Here is a 22,973-nt window from a genome sequence, read left to right as displayed (position 1 = left end):
TTTTTTTTTTTTTGTGCTGAAACGTTTCGCCTTCTGTCCGGAAGCTTTCATCAGTCAAGTAAACACACAACAAAACTGATTCTTCCTCTAACAGCTTACTCCAAATTGGAACAAACCAGTTCTGCTTGTGATTAGATGGTCTCTTTGGTACGCCCCTCCTCCATTGCCGGCCCTCTTCCTTGCTGACAGTCTTGTCAAACTGGTTGAAAACAACAAAATCTATGCTCAATAATCCAGGTATAAAATCCCACATTTTTCAGTCAGGTCATCTGGACAGTTTCTTTATTTGTGCTGAAACGTTTTGCCTTCGATTTTTGATGAAGCCTTCTGGAACGAAGGCGAAACGTTTCAGCACAAAAAAAGAAACTGTCCAGATGACCTGACTGAAAGATGTTGGATTTTATACCTGAATTATTGAGCATGGACTTTGTTGTTTTCAAGCAGTTTGACAAGACTGTCAACAAGGAAGAAGGCCGACAATGGAGGAGGGGCGTACCAAAGAAACCATCTAATCACAAGCAGAACTGGTTTATTCCACTTTTGAGTAAGCTGTTGGAGGAAGAACCAGTTTTGTTGTGTGTTTCCTTGACTGATGAAGCCTTCTGGACCGAAGGCGAAACGTTTCAGCACAAAAAAAGAAACTGTGCAGATGACCTGACTGAAAAATGTTGGATTTTATACCTGGACTATTGAGCATGGACTTTGTTGTTAAGCTGTAAAAAATATTGTTGACCAGTTATGACTTTATCTCTCATCCTAGATGGATGTTTTTTGAGCAATAATAACACAAGCATGTTATTGTTGATGTTTTGTGTACTAATGTCAATTAGGGAGATGATAAGAGCCCTAAACCCCAGAGAACCACAGAGAAGATTCAGGAAAAGACACAGATATACAGAAGTCTGCCATTAAACCTAATCTCAGTGAATCCAGTGACCTGGTGGTGGAATGTGAGGGACACTATGACAATGCTATCGAACATGACAACCAGGTATCTGTGTGTGCAATCATCATCCTCACCCTCAGAGAGAACATTTTCCACTGCTGGAGACACCATCAGCCAGGAGTGGCTTGTTTGTGTACATAGAAAGCAGACTTTGATTTTTCTGAAGAAAAACTGTGAAGTGAAAAGGTCCTCAGTGTGTAGCAGTGAGCATTAGACACTGACGTGTCACTTGTTGTTTGCAACTGTTCTTTTGACCTTGAAATTATTTGTTTATTTTTATGTAAGAGAACTGCTTGGAATAGAAATACTAAAGTTAAACAATAAAACTCACTGCACTGTAATGTGTAGAATAATTTTATTCTTGTTAAAATTAATATTAATAAAAAATTGGTACCGAAAAAAGAACCATCCAGGAACCGACACCGAAGTGAAGGTACCGACACCAGTACTGATACCAATTTTTTTTAGAAAGGTACCTAGCCCTAACTATTTTACCACTGTAAAAAAAAAAAAAAAAGATTTTATTTTCTTGACAGAAACTTGGCCATGTTTGTGAGTAAGTTCCATTTTCTCCCTCCTGGCTGTACTTTCTTTAGCTCTCTTCTGATCACCAGTAAAGGAGGTAGATTAGCCTCTGTTTTTAAATCCAGTTTTAATTGTCATCTGACTCATTTTTACTCTAGTTTTGAGCTTCAGATGGTTGAGATAAACATTTCTCTTTTACTCTTCTCCACAATCTACCCACCATCTAATAAATACAGCAAGGATTTTATTAAAGATTTTACTGATTTTATGACGGGACTTATGCTACGATATGACCGTCTTTTAATAGTTGGTGATTTTAACATTCATGTCTACTGTGAGGCTGGACCTCTGGCCAACAGTTTTATGAACATTGCTAACTTTTTTAATCTCATGCAGTCCGTCACCTGTGCCACTTAAACAGGACACACACTGGATCTTGCGCTGTCTTATGGGATAAATGTGTCAACTGTGGAAATCTGTGGAATTCTTTTATCAGATTATCTACCTGTTCTGGTAATTGTGGTGGTCTCTGGTAGGAAGGAACGGATTGGTTCATCTGTGCATTCTGCACGTGCAATGAACTTCAACACAGAGTTGTGTTTCTCCACTGGTTTTAAGGACTCTGTCTTCTGCAACCCTCGGTTCTGCTCTGTGTCCAATGTGGACAAGTTAACTGATCTGTTCATTTTGACATGTACTGATATTCTAAACTCTGTTGTTCCACAAAAAAAATCAAACAGACAGTCTCCATTTCAGCTGTGGCTGAATGAAACCACCCGCAAATTCAGACCTCAGTGCAGATGAGCTGAGAGCAATTGGAGTAAGGACAAACTACAATTTTCACTGGACATCTTTAAAGACAGCTTATTAAATTACCAGAGAGCTGTTAAAGCTGCTAAGACTGCTTTTTTAAAATCTAATGTGGTTTTAAACAACAGCCACTGACCTCAGGTTCTTTTTAATGTTTTTAACGCTGTTGTAAATCCTTATGATGCTGATCATGTTACTTGATTTCCTGCTCTGTGTGAAAAGTTTTAGAACTTTTTAAATTGAGAAAATCTCTATTCTGCGGTCCTCTTCAACCCAGTTTGACACAGACAACTCTTTACTTCATCCTCAGCTGCCTTTGAACAGTTTGAGTCAATGACTTTGCTGTTTAAAGACGTTGTGCATCATATGCAGCCTTGTAATTTACCTTTGGACAATGTTCCATCTTGTATAAGGAAATTTTTCACACTACTGGTCCATTAGTTGTTATCCTCATTAACATGTCCCTCTCACCAGGCTGTGTTCCAGCTATTTTTAAACATGTTGTAATGCAGCCACTCATAAAGAAGAAAAACTTTCACCCAGCAGTTCTCCTAGACCTATTTCAAAATTTCCTTTTCTGTCAAAATTTTTTAGAGAAAGTAGTTTTTAATCAAATTAGGATTTTTTTTTTTTACTTCCAACAACATTGCGGAAAATTCCAGTCAGGTTTTAAATTGGGCCACAGCACAAAGACAGCCCTTTTAAGAGCTTTTAATGATCTTCTATTAACAGCTGATTCAGGGAGCTCTTCTGTTTTTGTGTTATTACACCTTTCTGCTGCTTTTGATACTGTGGACCAAAGTCTGTTCATTTAGGGGAATGTTCTTTGTTTGTGGCTTCTCTAAGCTCTGGGGTCCCTCAAGTGTCTATTTTAGGCCCACTGCTTTGATGAGCAGGGACTGGATTTAAGCAGAGGACCTGCTACAACTCTCCACCTGAATGTTGAAGTGCCTTGGTGATTTTCGGCCTCTAACCTCGAGACCGAGATGTGTAAATGCTTATTGCAGGTCATGAGTAGAGATTTAGTTCCAGGAGGATGCAGCAAACCAACACTTATGGTGGCAGACTTGAGGTGTCAGAGATGTCAGAGATGATGGCTATAGGCTAAAAATAACCAAGGCAATTTAACCCACAGTCTCTGCTAATCAGGTCCTCAGTGTCAGCTGTTGTTAATGGTTTGTTAACTGCAGTTGTGGTTAGCACCTGTGTCTCATGAGCAGTAGGGAAATGAGTCGTGGTAGGAGTATGAACGTAAATCCTCACATTTTCTTAGTCTAACCGTTTTATATATGAACTTCATTCTTTAGTGAATAAAATGAGATTTGTGAATTATGAAATATTAAATTATTCCTTTTTTCTCTACATTTTACCAACATCCCATCTTTTTGTTCCCTATCGCAGAGCAAAGGGGTGGAATTAGAAATACCATCCATCCATCCATCCATCCATCCATCCATCCATCCATCCATCCATCCATCCGTGCATGTTGTGAGCATGATAACTTGAAAAATTATTGAGGTACCAACTTCCATTTTCATGTGTGGCTGCATCTATGTGTAAGAAAGGTCACCAACAAAAATTGGGTTGCCACATCAAAATTGAAGATGGCTTCCACCATATGTATATGTAAACTAGTCGCCTCAATCATTTGAGGAAACTATATGTATAGATAATGATGACCAACTGACCAATGAATACAGGGTGCAGTGATGGGTACAGTAATTACAACCAGTTATGAACCTCAGTGCCCCATGGTAGACAGCATCCAACATCTGCAAGGACTTCACAGGGGCATTCTTGTAAATAATGTCACCATAATTGATGGCTGGTAGGAAAGTAGCAGAAACAAGGTGTGTCCTAGCATTCAGAGTTAAACAAGATCTATTTCTGAAAAATAAACCCAAATATAATTTCAGTTTCTTTATCAAGTTTTCAAAGTGGCTTAAAAGAGGCATGTGTATTAATAAAAATTCCCAAGTATTTGTAAGAATCTCAATAGGAACACAAAACATGGCTGAGATAAGAGGAAGGGTTGCTGGCACCGACTTTCGGTTGGAAAACAACATCCTTTTGATTTTATCAGCATTTAGCACCAATTTGAGAGGGAACAAATCTGACTGGATGATGTTGAATGCAGACTGTAAAAGCTGGAAAACCTTGGCAACTGTATTAGCTCGATAAAAACAACTGTATTGTTGGCATAGTAATGTAAATAGGCATCAGGAATGTTTTGACCTACGTTATTAACATAAATTGTAAAAAGACTGTACAAACTGTACAAACATTTGCTATTTAAATCTCAGCGACGGGTGACATCAGCATACCACTTGTTTGTAATGAAGGTTATATATTTTTTTAAGAAAATGCTCATAAGCTTTATCTCCCTCTTCTGAAATAAGTCTAGATGGGTATTTTTTTTTTTTTTGTATATTATTGTAAAAAGGGTTAAAAAGCCATTCTTAAGTTGAAAACTAATCCAAGGAAATACATTATTTTGTGTTTCATAGCCATATCCAAACAAGGCTGGGAAGCGCTGATGCAGTCTGACATATTAGTAATATTTCACTGATTATGGCCTGCAAAGCCTTCAGTTTTCAATTAAATTCAAAGATTTGTTGACTGAGTCCTGTGGGTATGTTGGATTTTAAATCACAGCATGAGGCTGTGTCAAAGGTGGGAAAAGTCTTACAGATGTTGAGAAGAGAAGTTTGGGTTCAATAACAGCCATAATTTAGTCACATTTAAACATTCCAGCTCTCGGTTACTCACAGAAAGCTACAAACACAGGCAGTGTTCCTAAAGCAGAGAAGAGATGGACGTTGGTGATCTGAACAACAAACACCATTTAATGACTGTATTAGTCTTCTAGAGCACTGCGTGACTTTTTATCACCAGCTTCTTGTCAGTAAATATAAAGAAAGAAAGAAACAAATAAATAAAGATATAACGAATTAACTAAATAATTAAACAAACAAATAAATGGATGAATGGATGAATGAATGAATGAATGAATGAATGAATGAATGAATGAATGAATGAATCTGTTAGGCTTGTTGAGTTTGCTACGGTCCGGGACACTGATCTTTCATCACAGCAGAGATAGTGAATGTAGCAGGATGGTAGCTCATAAAAACCAGCTAGCAAAGTGGAGTCCCTGTAACCTGAACGTGACAGTTTGTTGCCTTGCTTAATCTAGATGGGCTTAGAGAGCTGCAGCACTGTGGCATATTTATTAACCCTGAGGGTCAAAATCTCTGTGCAGGATCATAACTCTTTTTCATGAGCCTGCACCTCTGCTGCACATAACTAGCCTGTAAATATCTTTGAAGTTGAGACACAAGGTAATCCATATCGGTTTACTGGAAAATATAATGCTAGGTTGTTCAGCTATTTCTTTATAATATAGATGATCCATTCCTGCCCTCTTAAGGCCTTGTCTGCTGACAGAAGTATCCAGAGATTAGAACAAGTGACATATGTTTTAATAAAAATACAATTTTTTTTTAAAAATGCTTATAACCTTTGATAATATTCAACTTTTCTTAGTCCCCTATCATGGAGCAATGAGGGCAAATTGGAAAAACCCTCTCTCCATCTCAAACTCATAGTGGATCAACCAGTTTGATCCAATATGAGAAGGTGCTATTTTTAAGACTGAGTTTGTTTTGGCTCCTCGGATGAATGAAGTCCTTTGGATGAAAGAGGAAATGTTTCAACAAAAAGAAACTGCCCAGAGGACCTAACTTGACTTTGTTAGATTTTTCTAGCTGGATTATTGAACATGAATCAGAATACCTCTCTCCATCTGCTTGTCAGTCTGTCCATGTTTTGAGCATGATAACTTGAAAAATATGGGAGGTACTGTCTTCTATTTTGGTGTGTGACTACGTCTAGGCGTAAGCAAGCTTCTTAAAAAATTGGGTTTCCATGTAAAAATCCGAGATGGTTGCCACCAAGTCTCCCTTAAGCTGCTGATTTTCCATGCTGCTGATTTCTTGCCTTTAAGCTGATGTATTCATAAAACGAGCCACTAGGGAGCACAAGCCTGTGTATCTCTGGTGCCGGTCCCAAGCCCAGGTAAATGGTGAGGATTATCGGGAAGGGCATCTGACCAAAAAAAAAAAAAACTAATAAAAACTTTTGCCAAATCGATGCGAGTTCATCAAAGCAAAACCAAATGTTGATATTTTATGTGTCCAAGAGACCAAGTGGAAGAGCAGCAAGACTCGCAGCATTGGAGCAGCTTTCAAACTGGTTTACCATGGTGTGGATAGAAAGAGAAATAGAGTAGGGGTGGTCCTGAAGGAGGAGTTGGCAAAGAATGTAGTAGAGGTGAAAAGAGTGTCGATAGGGTGATGTGTCAAAAGGTAGAAGTAGAAGGTCTGATACTAAATGTTGTCAGTGGTTATATTCCACAGGTCGTATGTGATGTGGAGGAGAAAGATACATTTTGGAAGGATCTGGATGAAGTGATAGAGAGTATTCCCAGGGAGGAGAAGGTAGTGATGGGAGCAGACCTGAATGGACATGTTGGTGAAGGAAACAGAGGGAAGGAGGAAGTGATGGGTGGGTTTGGTGTCAAAGAAAAACACCAAGAAGGACAGATGGTGGTGGATTTTACAAAGAGAGTGGAAATGTCTGTAGTCAACACATATTTCCAAAAGAGGGAAGAACATAGCGTGACCTATAAGAATGGAAGAAAGAATATGCAGATAGACTACATTTTGTGTAGAAGAGGAAACGTGAGGGAGATTGGGAACTGTAAGGTTGTGACAGGGGAAAGTGTGGCCAGACAGCATCGGATGATTATGTGTAGAATGACTGTTGTGAAGAAGAGAAAACAAGTAAAATCAGAGAAGACCAAATGATGGAAGCTGAGAAATGAAAAATGTGATAAATTCAGGGAGGAGCTGTTAAAAGCTCTGGGTGGTAAGAGCTTCCAGATGACTGGGCTATTACAGAAACAGTAATTAGAGAGAATGCTAAGAAGGTACTTGGTGTGTCATCTGGACAATGAATGGATGATAAAGACACCTGGTGGTGGAATAGTGAAGGGCAGCAACACCACCAGCCTGATCAAAAAAGTTCATCAGAGACTCTACTTCCTCAGGCGATTGAGGCGAGCTGGTCTGGGAAGCTCAGTCCTCACCTTCTTCTACAGGTGTGCAGTGGAGAGCATCCTATGTTCCAGCATCAACGTGTGGCATGGAGGCTGCACAGCTGCAGAAAGAAAAGCCTTGCAGAGAGTGGTGAAGGCTGCACAGAAGTCTGTTAGAGTCAGCCTCCCCACCATCACAGACATCTACACCTCCAAATGTAGGAAAAGGTCCACGTGCATCATGAAGGACCCCACTCACACAGAACACACTTTTTGCCCCGCTCCCCTCAAGAAGGAGGTTAAGGAGCATTAAGTGTAGAACCACTAGACTGAGGAACAGCTTCTACCTTGAGACTGTTGGACTCATGAATATCTAGCCAGGATAATCATTGTGAAAAATCACATCATTTTGCTGCTGATCTGTTTCATGTTGCTATGTTCATTCAAGCTCATCTGCTCACACAGATTCACATTAGTGCTGCTGTTCAGCGTATTGTGTTTATTGTTTTTATGCTATTAGTGCTTAGCGTATTTTTTGCTAATGTTTTTCTTAGTTCATAGTCTTAATTCATATCTTAGATCTTATTACTTTTTTCTTTTACATTTTATTGTTGGATGTAACTGGGACCCTGTGTACATAATTTCATTCTACCACATGTACCACATGTGGTTAGAATGACAATAAAGAATCTCTGAATCTTTGAAGTGCAGGAAGCTATTCAAAGAAAGAGGTTAGCCAAGAAGAAATATGATAATGAGAGGACTGAAGAGAGTAGACAGGAATATAAGGAAATGGGACGTAGAGCAATGAGGGAGGTAACGAAGTCCATGCTCGATAATCCAGCTATACAATCCAACATTTTTCAGTCAGGTCATCTGGACGGTTTCTTTTTTTATGCTGAAACATTTCGCTTTCGATCTGGAAGGCTTCATCAGTCAAGGAAACGCACAACACAAAACTGATTTTTCCCCCAACAGCTTACTCTAAAGTGAAATAAATCAGTTTTGTTGATGCTAAGTTGGTCTCTTTGGAACGCCCCCTCCTCCATTGCCGGCCCTCTTCCTTGTTGACAGTCGTGTCAAACTGGTTGAAAACAACAAAGTCCATGCTCAATAATCCAGGTATACAATCCAACATTTTTCAGTCAGGTCATCTGGACAGTTTCTTTTTTTTGTGCTGAAACGTTTCGCCTTCGATCAAGCCTGATGATGCCTTCCGGCAAAACTAAGTTTGACTATCTGTGCATGACCCCCGCTTCATCTCTCAGACCACTCTTTTAGATTTGCCCCCACAAAAAAAACTTTTAGCAGCTCTCCTCCACAGCTGCTCTATACAAGTGCCAATGATGTCATCGCTACAGACTTTGACAGGTGACTCTCTCCCCACTTGTCTGTGAAGACCTGTCACCTCTGTTGGATCCTGACCCTTTCTGCAGCTGCAAGAAATAAAAAAAATATTCTCATTTTTACTATTGTGTCTGGCTATTTTTAAACCAAAAACCTGAACCTTGACAAAATAATCTGTCTAAAAATAGATTCTAAGCCAACACAATTGCTTTTGACACAGTCAATCATAACATTCTCATCTCCAGATTGGAGCAGTGGGTGGGCATCACTGGCTCAGCTCTGCAGTGGTTTAGGTCCTACTTTTCTGATAGAAGTTTCAGTGTGATGGGCAGCACAGTGGCGCAACTGGTAGAGCTGCTGCCTCTCAGTGAGCAGATCCCTGGTTCAATCCCCGGTCCAGGGGCCTTTCTGGGTGGAGTTTGCATGTTCTCTCCGTGCATGCGTGGGTTTTCTCCAGGTGCTCCAGTTTCCTCCCACAGACCAAAAACTTGTATGTTAGACTGATGATAACTCTAAATTGTCCCTAGGTGTGAGTGAGAGAGTAAATGTTTGTTTGTCTCGTTTGTCTCTATGTGGCCCTGTGATGGACTTGCGACCCATCCAGGGTGTACCCTGCCCCTCGCACAGTGATTGCTGGACATGGGCACCAGCGACCCCCGTGACCCAAAATGGAATAAGCGGGTAAAGATAATGGACGGATGGATGGGTTTCAGTGTGATGATGGATACTTTTACCTCTGCTTCTGCTGCCCTCCCCTGGGGGTGTAGCCCAGGGCTCTACTCTTGGTCCTCTCCTGTTTTCTCTTTAACTTCTGCCACTGGGTTCTATTTTCAGAAAGCATGGTGTGCAATTTACTTTATATGCGGATGACTGCCAAGTCTACTTCCCTTTGAAACATAATGGCTCCACTCAGTCTCTCCTGGACTGTCTTGATGACATTAGATGTTGGATGGCACTTAATTTCTTCCATTTTAATGAAAAAAAAAAAAAGACTGACGTTATGGTCTTTAAATCCTGTGGCCCTAGCAGTTTCTCCACCTTGGATTTTTCCTCTTTGGCCCCATATGAAAAATCCATTGTGACAAATTTAGGAGTGAAAATGGAACCCTGCCTGAAACTTGACTGCCATGTTAACAACGTGGTTAAGTCCTCTTTTCTTTCAGCTGAGGCGCCTGTCAAAAGACCTGAGTACATCACACCAGTTCTGATGTCCCTTCACTGGCTTCCTGTCCAGTTTCAAATCCATATTAAAATTATATTGTTTGTTTTTAAGTCTTTGAACAGTCTTAGTCCCTCTCATTTGTCTGAACTGCTTCACTTTTATTTGCCATCATGTGCTCTTAGATCCTCTGACCAGATGCTTTTAGCAGTCCCGAAAACCTTTTATAAATCCAGAGGAGACTGAGCATTTTCAGCTCTTGCTTCTAAATTGTGGAATGAGCTACCACTGGAGGTCAGGCAGGCCCCATCACTATCTGTTTTTAAAACTCGTTTAAAAACACATTTTCTTTTCCATTGGCTTTTAACCTAGAGTGAGTTAGCATCTGTGTTTTAATGTTATATTATTTTACTTGTGATGTTCTGATTATGTTTTTATATATATTTAGGTGTTTTTATTGTTTTACTGTTTTTTGTTTGTTTTTATTCTTGTACAGCACCACTTCGGACAGCTGCTATGTTGTATTTTAAGTGCTTTAGAAATAAATTGGTATGGCATGGTACAACTGTGACTCTCTGGCATCGTGGGCTCCATAATAAACCTAGACATTAAAATGTAGCTTTTTATGACCATGTTCCATTTTCAGTTTGGCACTCCACCCTCAGAGACTCTTCCTAGCCCCACACTCTCTGCAAAACCCACATCTTTAGCGGGTCCCACGCCTTCAGCAGGTCCTATGTTGGCTGCAGACCCCATGAGCCCCATGTCAGCTGCAAACCCCATGAGCCCCACGTCGGCTGCAGATCAAATGACTCTCAAGCCTGCTGCAGACCCCAGGACTCTCAAGCCTGCTACAGACCCCACAGCCTCCAAGCCAGCTGCAGAACACACAATCTCAAAGCCTGGTCTCAAGGGTCCCACACTGGTCAAGGGCCACCACCTTGTCCTGAGGGTTCCATGCCTGGCATCGAGGGTCCCACACTGCTCAAGGGCTCCACACCTTGTCCAGAGAGCTTCATGCCTGGCCTCGAGGGTCCCATATTGCTCGAGGGCTCCACGCCTGGCTTTGAGGTTCCCACATCACTCGAGGGCTCCACACCTTGTCCTAAGGGCTTCATGCATGGCCTCGAGGGTCCCACATCCATTGAGAGCTCCATGCCTTGTCTTGAGGGTTCTACACTGCTTGAGGGCTTCATGCCTCGCCTCGCAGTGGATGTCGGGGATAACAGCCCACCATTACACATCACCGTGGGTGTCGGGGACGACACCCCATCTCCACCCATCGCTATGGGTGTCGGGGATGACAGCCCACCTCCACGCCTAGCCATGAGTGTTGGGGATGACAGCCCACCTCCACGCCTCACCGTGAGTGTTGGGGACAATAGCTCACCACCACGCCTTGCCGTAGGTGTTGGGGACAACAGCCCACCTCCATGCCTTGCCACCACTTCCATGCCTCACAGTGGGTGTCAGAGACAACAGCCCACCTTCACGCCTCACCATGGGTGGTGTGGATGACAGCCCACTTCCATGCCTCGCAGTGGGTGTCGAGGATGACAGCCCACCTCCACACCTCGTAGTGGGTGTCGGGGATGACAGCCCACTTCCACACCTCGCCGTGGGTGTCAGGGACAACAGCCCACCTCCACGCCTTGCCGTGGGTGGCGTGGATGACAGCCCACTTCCACGCCTCGCAGTGGGTGTCGGGGATGAAAGTCCACCTTCACGTTCCACCACTCCTCTGGAGGGTTCTACCACACTTTTCGAGACAGCTGCAGCTCCCCTGGCTTCCATGGCAGCTGCAGCTCCACAGACCTCCACGATAGCTGTAGATCTGACCCCATCACCTGCTTCAGATCTGACCCCTTTGCCTGCTGTAGATCTGACCCCATCGCCTGCTATAGATCTGACCCCTTAGCCTGCTGCAGATCTGACTGCTTCACCTGCTACAGATCTAACCCCATTGCCTGCTGTTGCCTCTCCCTCTTCTGATTCCCTCTCTGCCTATCCTGCACCCCTTTTGCCATGTATTGGATGGGCACCCGGCCGGCCTCCCGAGATGTTACCACATGCCAGACAACCTCCTGGCCACCCACCTGAGCCCTGGAACAGCCCTGGACATCCCTTCTGACCTCCAAACTATGTCCTTGCCCTCCTCTGGACCCCTTCCACCCACCCGGTTCATTCTAGCTTTCTAGCTTTCCTAGTGCTCCACAGGATGCCGGATCTTAAAGGTGCAGATATGTTATGATCACACCCTCTGTCCCCTGCCTAGCTCTCAGCCCCTCCTGTCATGTTTTAGTTATGTTCTGTTTCTCTGCTCTTGACATTACCGCACCCACTCTGCTCATTCACCTTAATCAGCTATGATGCCATTCACCTGTTTCCTATCCTTCTTAAACCCCAAGCTCCCACTCAGTCTCCACCAGATTATTATTCCTCTCATGGTTCCTGATGTCCAGCCATCTTGTCTTCTTGCTCTTTTTTTTCTTCTTCTTTCGGCTGCTCCCTGCGTTAGGGGTTGCCATAGCGAACTAAGTTGCACGAAGACTTGGCAGTTATTTTTACACCGGATGTCCTTCCTGACGCAACCACGGACCACTGAGCTACCACAGCCCTCTGTGTGGAACAGAGAGCTGCTATCTAGGCCACCCAGAGGAGCAGCTGGTGGGGGTTAAGGGCCTTGCTCAAGGGCCCAGAGTGGGACAAATGAGGGTGAGGGCAGGTGTGGGTGCTTCACCTATCCCACCCACATTTTTGATGTCATCGGTACCGGGGCTTGAACCGGCAATCTTCCTATCACAGGCCCACCTTCTTTAACCTCTGAGCCACCACACCCCATCTTGTCTTCTTGCTCTTGATCACGCCTTAATCTTTGGATTACGACCTCACGCCTCATCATTACGATTTACTGCTCTACGTACTCCTTGCCTGATTGTGTTCACCCATCTGACCCTGGTTTTGGATACTTCTTCTGTCTACGGATTTCTGTATTGCATTTTAACCCTTTTGGACTTGTTATTTGAACTCTTGACTATCTGTGCATGACCCCTACTTTGTCTATCGGACCCCACTCTTGGATTTCCCCCCCACGAACCACGTTATCACAATGCTCCTCTGCAATTGCTATGCACCAGTGCCAGTGATGTCATTGCTGCAAACTTTAACAAGTTAGTCTCTCCCCACTCACATGTGAAATGTCACCTGTCACCTCTGTTGGATCCTGACCTTTTCTGCATCTGCAAAAATAAAAAAATAAAAAGATTATTTTTATCCTTGTATCTGGCTATTACAAATCCAAAAACCTGAAACTTATTGTAGGAGTGACAGACAGCTTCAAGGTAGAAGTGGAATTGCATCAAGGATCGGCTCCGAGTCCCTTATTTGCTCTGGTGATGGACCGACTAACAAATGAGGTCAGGCAGGAATCCCCATGGACTATGATGTTTGCAGATGATGTGATCTATGGTGAAAACAAGGAAGAGTGGAATAGAACATGGAGAGGTGGAGTTATGCACTTGAAAAAAGAGGAATGAAAGTCAGTCGTAGTAAGAAAGAGTACGTGTGTGAATGAGAGGGAGGCTAGTATAATGGTGAGACTACAAGGAGCAGAGGTCACAAAGGTGCAAGACTTCCAGTCCCTGGGGTCTATTGTCCAAGAAAATGGGGACTGTGGTAAAGAGGTGAAAAATAAAATCTAGGCAGGATCTAATGGATGAAGAAAGGTTTCATGAGTGATTTACAACAACAGGGTGTCAGCAAAGGTCAATGGGAAAGTTTACAAGACAATTGTGAGACAATTGTTGGAAAGAAAGTGGCATTGACAAGAAGACAGGGGAAAGAACTGGAAGGGGCAGAAATGAAGATGTTGAAGTTTTCCTTAGGAGTGACAAGGATGGATAAGATTAGGAATGAGATCATCAGAGGTACAGCACAGGTTGAACAACTAGGAGATAATGTTAGAGAGGCCAGACTAAGATGGTTTGGACATGCTCAGAGGAGGGACAGTGGGTGTATTGGTAAAAGGATGTTATAAATGCAACCACCAGGAAAAAGACAAAGAGCAAGGCCAAAGAGAAGATATATGGATGCAGTTAGAGAGGACATGAAAGTAGTTGGTGTGAGGACAGAAGATGCAGAGGACTGAGTGAAATGGAGGAGGATGACTTGCTGTGGCAACCACTGAAGAGGGATAAACCAAAAGAAGAAGAAGAAGAAGAAACTGCTGTATTCATACCCTTCTGCTCACAATAGATTCATGTTAAGGCTGCTGTTTAATATACACATTATAGACCACTTTGAGCCCATCTCACAATCTTTTTTGGAGCCTCTAATGTGCAGCATAAAGCTATCTGGTTCCCCCTTTGATATTATCCCCCCACGGCTTCTAAAGGAGGTATTTCCTATTCTGGGTCCCTCTCTTCTCTCTATTGTGAATAGCAGTTTAACCTTAAGTATGCTGCCAAAATGTTTTAAACATGCAGCTTTTCAACCTTTGCTGAAAAGACCTAGCCTTGCCCCATCAGTGGTGTACAATGTTTGGCCTGTCTCTAGACTCCCATTTGTTTCCAAATTACTGGAAAAAATAGTCGATTCGTAGTTAAAATGTTTCCTGGATGATCACTCTTTTTTGGAGGTGTTTCAATTAGGCTTCAAATCTCTCCATAGCACTGAGACTGCTCTAGTGATGGTTTTTATTTATATTTTTCTATCCATGGATGCAGGTGATTCTATGCTTCTTGTCTTATTGGACCTTACATCTGCTTTTGACACCACTGACCATGACATCCTCATTTCTAGGCTGCAGCAGTGGGTGGGCATCACAGGGTCAGTCCTCAGATAGTTTAGGTCCAACCTCTCTGAAAGAACCTTTTGTGTCAACATCAATGATTTTACTGCAACATTGGCAGCTCTTTGGTGAGGGTACCGCAGCGATCCATCCTCAGTCCTCTTCTAGTTTCTTTATACCTGCTGCCACTAGGTGCTATTTTTCATAAACACGGCATACCATTTCATATTTATGCCGATAACTGTCAAATTTATTTCCCTCTGAAGTACACTGGTGCACATTCTATCAAACTTCTTCTTGACTGCCTGGTTGACATCAGGGATTGGATTGCTTTGAGTTCCTTAAACTGTAATGAGAAGAAGACAGAAGTAATGTTGTTTCCACCTAATGGCACAATCAAGAACGACTGTATCGACCTTTCCTCTCTAGCCTCGTTAGAGAAACAAGTAGTTACTAATTTGGGAGTGAAAATAGACCCTTCCATTAAACTAAACAGTAATGTAAGCATGTTGGTTGGCCTTGTTCTTGTTTTAAGTGATTTATAATTAAAGTGGTGTGGTATGGTATGGTATGGTATGGTATGGTATGGTATGGTATGTAAACATGATTGTTAGATCCTATTTTTACAGTTGAGATGACTGTCTAAATTGAAACCCATACTGTCCTAAAGTAATCTTGAAACAGAAATACATGCTTTTGTAACGCTGACTGGGTGCGCACGTCTGACTACCATATTTTAATTTACTCAGAACTAGGAACGGCATAGAGTTGTACCCTGGGTGAATAATTGGGACTGATAGGAAGAGTTATATTTTAAATTATATTTAATAATAAATAATAATAACAACAATAACACTAATTCAAAAAACAACCAAATAAATAGTTTCAACAGATATACCCCCCAAAAAATAATTGATAATGAAATAAATAACACAAATCAAAGCCACATATTATGGATAGATTCCAAAACTGCCCAAAGGGACACAGAAGGGAAACATAATCTGGGGTTTTCCCTTTAAAGTTCAAAAGGTGGTTCGGGTTCCTACCACCAAGTGGTTCATGGGTAGCTCGCCATCTTAAGATACACAATCAGGCATCAGGTTCGAGGCATCAATCAGGTACACAAAAAAAACCTGATCATTGAGGAGCGGATTGTCTGCGGGGATTGCAATGGTAATGGGTTCGGAGGTGCAAAACGGTAGCTACACCAGCTGCTAGCCAAACCACAACCTGGTGAGCACGTTAAATATCGGATTTATTGCAGTAGTCTTTTCTGATGCACAACTGTCCAGTTGTTTAAATAATGACGGATGCCGAGTACAGCCTCAGGGAGCAGCAGCGTTGATAACATCCGGAAGACCTATGATGAGCCCGGAATTTAAAGGGGATGGGGCTTGATTGTGGTGGTCACGTGGGTTACATGTTCCTCCCCGACTCCATGTACGTCCCGGTACATGGAACAGGTTGACAACTGATGACTGGCTGGATAGTACAAGGAGCAGTCAGGGTTTCATCCTCAGTCCCTTCAAGAACATATGAAACCATAGTGGTCAGCCCATGGCATAAGGACTGGATACTTTTCAACAGCGGATAACCTAGTTTGGAGTATTTCAGCCGTTCGGGCTGTCTCCTTGAACGGATTAACCTCTGTGAAGGCAGTTCCGACTCAGAACCCGAAGGTTCAGATTCTACAAGTGAATGTGGTTCTGGTTCTGTATTGTTGTTGGAAGATCCTGCAGTAGTAGGCTCAGAAAATGAACCTCCTACAACATCAACAGGATCTGAACTGACATGCATCTCCTCCATGTCCACAGCTTGAGGTTCCCTTATTCTTGTTCCACATCTGGGGGTTCCTATTCTACAGTCTCAATATCCTCTTCTGCAACAGAGGATGTGGTTGGTCAGGGACTTGGATTTCAGGTGGGTTTGTAGGTGGAACACACTGCTGGGCCGGTGGTATGTCAATAACTGTGGTAAATGTCACAGGGTCAATAAAATGATCATATAAAGGTGGGGTGACCTCATCCTCCAATGAATCTGTGTCATCATTATCAGGTAAATTCACAGGTAAGTTCTTTTTCCTCTTCATAAGCAAGTCTCTTGTAGGGCTCTTTTTAGGTAGGTAACCACAGGGCAGCAAGAGATCACGGTGGAGTGTTCTAATAATTTCCTCATGGCTTTCAGGTTTAACAGTATAAACAGGAAGGTTGCCAGTCCTCTTCACTACCACATAAATGTCAGGTTCCCATTTGTCAGCCAATTTGTGCGTTCCCCTCAGTCAAACATTCCTAACCAGGACTCTGCCTCCAACGGCAAGGTCGGAAACAGTGACTTGCCGATCAAATAAGGTTTTGTTGCAAGTCATCACCTTTTCAGAGTTCTCCACAGTCAACCGATAACTGTCTTGCAAATGAGTTTTCTTTCAGCTTTTGAACATATTATAAGTGAGAGGTGGATGTGTCCTCCTCCAATAGCAAACCAAAAGCCAAATCTATGGGGAGACGAGGTTGGTGACCAAACAATAATGGAACAAATCCACTGACGTCGTTCTTGGTACAGTTGTATCATGAACAAGTGGTTTTACAAAATCTTCCCATCGAGATTTGTCTTGTTCAGTTAATGTCCCAAGCATTTGAGCAATGTGCGATTAAATCTCTCCACAGGATTACCTCTGAGATGATAAGGAGTTGTCCTTCCTTTATGGATGCCAACAATTTCACAGAGTTCTTTGATGGAAAGGGATTCAAAATCCTGTCCTTGGTTGCTGTGTAGCCTCTCTGGAATGCCATAATGCACAAAAAAAATTCCCACAAGGTCTTGGCAACAGTTCGAGCTTTTTGATTTAGTGTTGGAACAGCGACAGCATACTTAGTAAAGTGATCCGTAATCACAAGAATATCTTTTACTCTGCGATCTGGTTCCAGAGATATCTATATCTAAATCTATACACACCAGCTCTAAAGTTCATGATGTCTTGATGTTAATAAGGGTGCAGCTCGTTCTGGTAAGGTCTTTCTCTTTACACATCGTTCACAGGTTCTGGCTTTGTTGTAAACGTCAGTGGACATCCGTGGCCAGAAGAGCCGCAAACAAACCAAGTCCAAAGTCCTCTTGATTCCTAGGTGACCCATTTGATCATGAAGCTGAACCATCACCACATCCCGACACTCCTCCGGTAGTACCAGCTGATAAGTAATACCATTTCCCACTTGCCGTCTCCTGAGAAGAAGGTTGTTACGGAGCTCCAATTTGTTTGCTTCTCTCAACAGGTGTGGCAGATCTGGGAGTGAATCCCTCAGCGATGGCGGTGGGGATTCTCCTTTCTCAAGCTGTGCAATCACATGCTGGACGGTGGGGTCCACTCGCTGTTTAGCAGCAAAATCAGCAGTAGAGAAATGAGGGAGAACAGAGGTGGCAAATTGGATGTCATTTGTGTAACTGTCAGGTAGGCTTCCAACATCGGCAGACAAAGAGAGAACAAGGGCATGGTTATCATCACTGTTTGAGCTGAGCACTAGTTGATGGTCACAAATGGCTTCAACAGTTTGCTGGTCAATTGAGGTGTAAACTGGTCCTTTTGGATGATGTTGAACAAATTTTAACACTCTCTCTCTTTCTTTACAAGACAAAAGATCGTCAGGCAACACAGAATGTTGTCGTCGGGAGAGCCCATCAGCATCAGCATTCTGTTTTCCTGCTTGGTAAAAAATCTTAAAGTTGAATGTGGATAGGGCAGAAAGCCATCTGTAACTTGTAGCATCAAGTTAAGATGATGTCAAAAGATAAGTTAGTGGATTGTTATCCGTGGCAACAGTGAATTGTGCTCCATAAAGGTAATCATTAAACTTCTCAGTAACTGCCCATTTAAGGGCCAGAAATTCCAATTTATGTGCTGGGTAGTTTGATTCACTTTTGGATAGACCTCTACTTGCATAAGCTACAACTTGATTTTTCCCATCATTTTCTTGATAAAGCACTGCTCCGAGGCCTGTAGAACTGGCATCAGTATGGAGAGTATATGGCTTGCGAGGATCTGCAAATACAAGTACAGGAGAAGAGGTAAGTTTTTCAATGATGGTTCTGAATGCATGTTGACAAGATGGAGTCTAACGTTCGGTGAAAGGTTCCTTTGGGTTGAAATAATTCTGGGGTTTCAACAGAGGTTTTAGCTTCTTTTGGCTTGGTGGATAACCGACAGTGAGGTCGTGTAGTGGTTTGACGATTATGGAATAGTCCTTCGCGAACCTCAGTAGACAGTCCTGTGTGCCCAACCTGCATTGGTTCAGGCTCAGGTAAAGCAAGGGGATGCGTTGTCTGAACCAATGGTGAAACGGCGAAACTAGGACCCGGGGAAAATGAGGACTTTTATTTCTCTTTGACGTGTTTGTAGGAAAGTGGTTCACCTGATGAGGTCGCAAACCTGGAAGTGGAAGGCCTTTGGGAGTTGTAGTCATGTTCCCGTCATCTTTCCCGTATGCGGTCGTCGATGGCAATAGCCAGGTAGATTAATTGGTCAAACCCCTCAGATTCATCTTGAGCAGTAGTTTGGTCCTTGCGGTGATCAGACAAAGAGTTTAGGAAAGTACCTTGTAGTGCTAGTTCGTTCCAGCCGGTCTGAGCGGCATTCGGCGCCTGCAGAGGGCGATCAAAAATCCAGCAAAACTCCTTTAAAAGTCGTTCGTAGGTAACAGAGGAATTATGGAATCATGGAACTGTAGAAACGAGTTGGCCCATCGGAGGGCATTACCTTTGAGCTGACTGACAAAATAGGTGATTTTAGCTGCGTCAGTAGTGTAAAGAGATGGAGCCCCTTCAAAGGCGAGTCTGCAATGGAGTAGGAAACCTCCACATTGGTCAGGGTCTCCTGCGAAGAACTCAGAAGGCTTAATGATTAACTGTTGAGCAGGGGAAGCCGGTCCAGGAGATTCACAAGTGCAAGTGGAATTGGGGGTTGACTGGACAGTAGATGTGGGAGGAGAAGGTGGTAGATGTTGTTGTTGAATAGAAAAGACCATACCTCCAAGTTCCTGCAGGTTGGACTGAGCGGAGCGTTGTTGGGTCAGAACCTGCTGCAGTATTTCTTCCAATGTGTTGATTCGCTCCACCTGAGAGGTAGCATGGGCCTGTTTGCTCCTGGTCACATTCTGGGTCTTAGTTAGCTGGAGTATTTATGTTATGTCTTGGGGAACCCAGAGTTGTATGAGACCCAGAACAAGACAGACACAGGTAGGTACAGAAGTAACAGTGTTTATTATTTACAGTGGATAATAGACAGTTGCTTCTCTGCAGCTCCTGGAAAAGGAAGGAGATGGTCAGAGGAGTCTGGCAGGGTAAACAGGCAATATTAATGTGATGATGTTTCTCTCTTACAAGTTTGAAGATGTCTTTGGGTCCAACTCCAAATCCATGGGACAGCTCCAGAGGGAGATAAGGCCAAGGGTCCAACAGGACAAGGGAGGCTGGCAAGTGGTGGTAGGCAAGGCTCGAGGAGAACCAAGACGAGGCACGAGGAGAATCAGGACTAGACATGAGGAGAACCAGTACTAGGTACGAGGAGAACCAGGACGAGGCACGAGGAGGACCAGGGCAGGACCAAGGGAACCAGGACAGGACCAAGGAAACCAGGACCGAGGAGACTGGATCGCTGAGGACAAGAAAAGCTGGTAAGTAGATTTACTTAATGTGAACGTACAGGCCAGAGGCATAAATATTATTGATGGTCAATGCTCCAGCGAAGAGTAACATTGGACTGCAGCCTTAAGTAGGAGATGAGCCTCATCAAGTTGATGGCCATCAGCTTTAGAAAATTAGCGGCCATCTTGGACGAGGAGCTGCAGGCAGTGATACTCTTACAATTACAGGGAGATCGAGAGTAACAGGTGACGAGTGTGATTGCAGCCTGGCACATGTCATGACAAAGTTTACTGTACTTTAACTGAACTTGGACTTGGACTACTGTATCTCTACTTCGCGATTTTTCACTTATCATGGGGGGGTGCATGGGGGCAGTGTATGGAACCCCAGCAATAAACGAGTGACTACTGTACTGTTTCTTTTTATAATTTATATTTTTGCTACTTTGGGGTGTAACTGCGACCTTGAGTACAACCAATCACCATGTATGACAGTCAAACATTTTATTGTTATACATGATGATTTATTGTTTTGGACATGTGGGCCCTGTTTGCATGTTTAAAAGCCTACTTCTGAGATTCCAACAGGAGGTTGGCTTGAAACACAGCAATGAAGGCTACCTATGGGACAGCTCTTGTTGGCAGGCCGCAGATTGATAAAGTCTTCCGGATGGGAAACGAAACATTTCTTACTAAAAGAAACTGGTCCAGATGAGATGATTGAACCTTTTTTTGTTGTTAGCTACCTGACGGCTCCATATAGAGCAATGCATGTTTCTTTGTCCTGTGGAGCGGGGCCTGGTCTGTTTGCATTCACACTGTACTCGAACCACGCTGGAGTTCGCTTCTACCGGACCGAGACCTAGGTTTTAGCCCGGGCCAGAGTTCGCCTTTTTGTTCCGTGACAGAGTTCGATGGCGCGTTCACACCTCCCCAAACGAACCGGACTTTCTATGAAAACGAGCTAAGAGTTTGATTAAAGCGGACTAAACAGGGCTGGTGTGAATGCCCCCTTAGAACACCACTACTGCTGCATCTGAGCCGCCCCGCCTCCACCTAGGGCCGGTGGGCGGCGGCAGCGTTCTCTTTCTTTGCACGAGTCGGATCTGTGATGCAACCTGTCAATCAATTCAGTAGGCGTGTCAACAACAGACTAATCGACAATCTCAATTGGTCCCCAAGGTAAATGCCCCTTACCTGCATATATGCAGCCCATCAGTTTTTTTCTAGAACTTTATTAACAACACAAAACAGAACAATGCAACAAGATACAAATACAAACACATGAAGGGTGTCATAACTACATTTCACAAAATAGGGGGACTTACAAAATAATGAAAGAGAAAAAAATACCAAGGACAAGGAGGTACATCTGCAGCATCTGCATCATCTACCGTGCAGAAAGCTGAAGCAGAGAATAGGCGGAGTCACACTGAGGAGGACAGCGAGGAAGGTGGCACTTATTAAAACAAAGCTGCATATGCGGTGAGTACTAAACACCATCTCCTGGTACTCACCCGAGGAGCCCACTAAAAAAGTCATGTGCACTCTTGGTAATAATAAAGTTTTATATTGCTGTGGTAACATAATTGCACATTAAAAGCTTAATTTAGTCCCTCAGTACACCACTGAAATACCTGGTTCACCACTGCTCTTATAACATTTTTGTAAGACAAGATAAGATAGGATAGAACTTTACTGATCCCCCAAGAAATTGTTGTGCCAGAGTTTCAGTTCAACTATCTTCAGTTTCAAGGTCAACTGTCACCTGTTTTTCTTCAGAAATCCAAATGGATTGTCTCCCTGTTTTAGGCTGAGATCTAATGTTTCTTCAGCCCACTCAGTAATGCTGAAGATAGTTGTTAGGTCTAAATGCCATCTTTATCCAAGACTTTGGAAGCCTGTTGCTGTCCTGTTTTCCCATAAAACACCAAAATGTGTTTTCTTGAACTGATGTCACAATCCCGTGTGGTTCTGAGATGAACAGGAACAAATGTTAGTCATGCTGCTGATCCAGCTGACTGTTCATTTATCCTAAGAGAAGATTAAGAACTCAAGATGACCTTTGGCTTGTTGCTTAGGATCCACCATGATTTAAAGCATATGGGCTGTTGACATCAGATGCCTTTCTCGATGCTCCTCTCATTTTTTTCGTTCATCTCAAGTCATGTACAAATTAATTTTCTATTTTTCCATTATGGTCATCCAGCATAAAAAAACACTAAGAGGAAAACCACCAGAGAATAATATGACTAAATATTTCTCTTTCTCTTTCAATCCACCCTCTAGACAGCTTTTTTAATTTATTCTGACCAACTTGCTTTTGCATTTGTTCCTAGGAAGTGTGTAGAGAGCTCTGGTGCCTTAGCAAAAGCAACCGTTGTGTAACTAACAGCATCCCAGCTGCAGAGGGGACGTTGTGTCAGACTGGCATCATTGAGAAGGGGGTAAGTGAGCCTACGCTTCTTTTAACTTTACAGATTTTTACAAAAAAGTAAAAAAAAAAACAAGTTTTTTCCCCCTCAACATCAGCAGTACACCTGCATCATGTTGCTAAATCAGAAGTAGATTAGACCTGAACCTCATTCTTTAAAGAATCAAACTACACAGTGCCAATGGACATAACCCCCCCCCCCCCCCCCCCCCCCCCCCCCCCCCCCCCCCCC

The 22,973-nt window shown here is 43.1% G+C and overlaps 1 protein-coding gene across 1 annotated transcript in view; it reads left to right on the top strand.

Moving 5' to 3' along the window:
* The window catches only part of adamts6 (ADAM metallopeptidase with thrombospondin type 1 motif, 6), a 337,746-nt gene that overhangs the window by 136,070 nt on the left and 178,703 nt on the right, over positions 1–22,973 (top strand). The window contains exon 11 of the mRNA XM_037692553.1: positions 22,647–22,754. Within this exon, the coding sequence (XP_037548481.1) occupies positions 22,647–22,754 (108 nt within the window). The remainder of the gene's footprint in view (positions 1–22,646; positions 22,755–22,973) is intronic.

The sequence above is a fragment of the Nematolebias whitei genome, chromosome 18 (genome assembly GCF_014905685.2).
Source record: "Nematolebias whitei isolate Nwh7 chromosome 18, NemWhi1, whole genome shotgun sequence".
In the NCBI taxonomy this organism is placed as follows: domain Eukaryota; kingdom Metazoa; phylum Chordata; class Actinopteri; order Cyprinodontiformes; family Rivulidae; genus Nematolebias; species Nematolebias whitei.
This window is presented reverse-complemented; position numbering and strand designations above follow the sequence as displayed.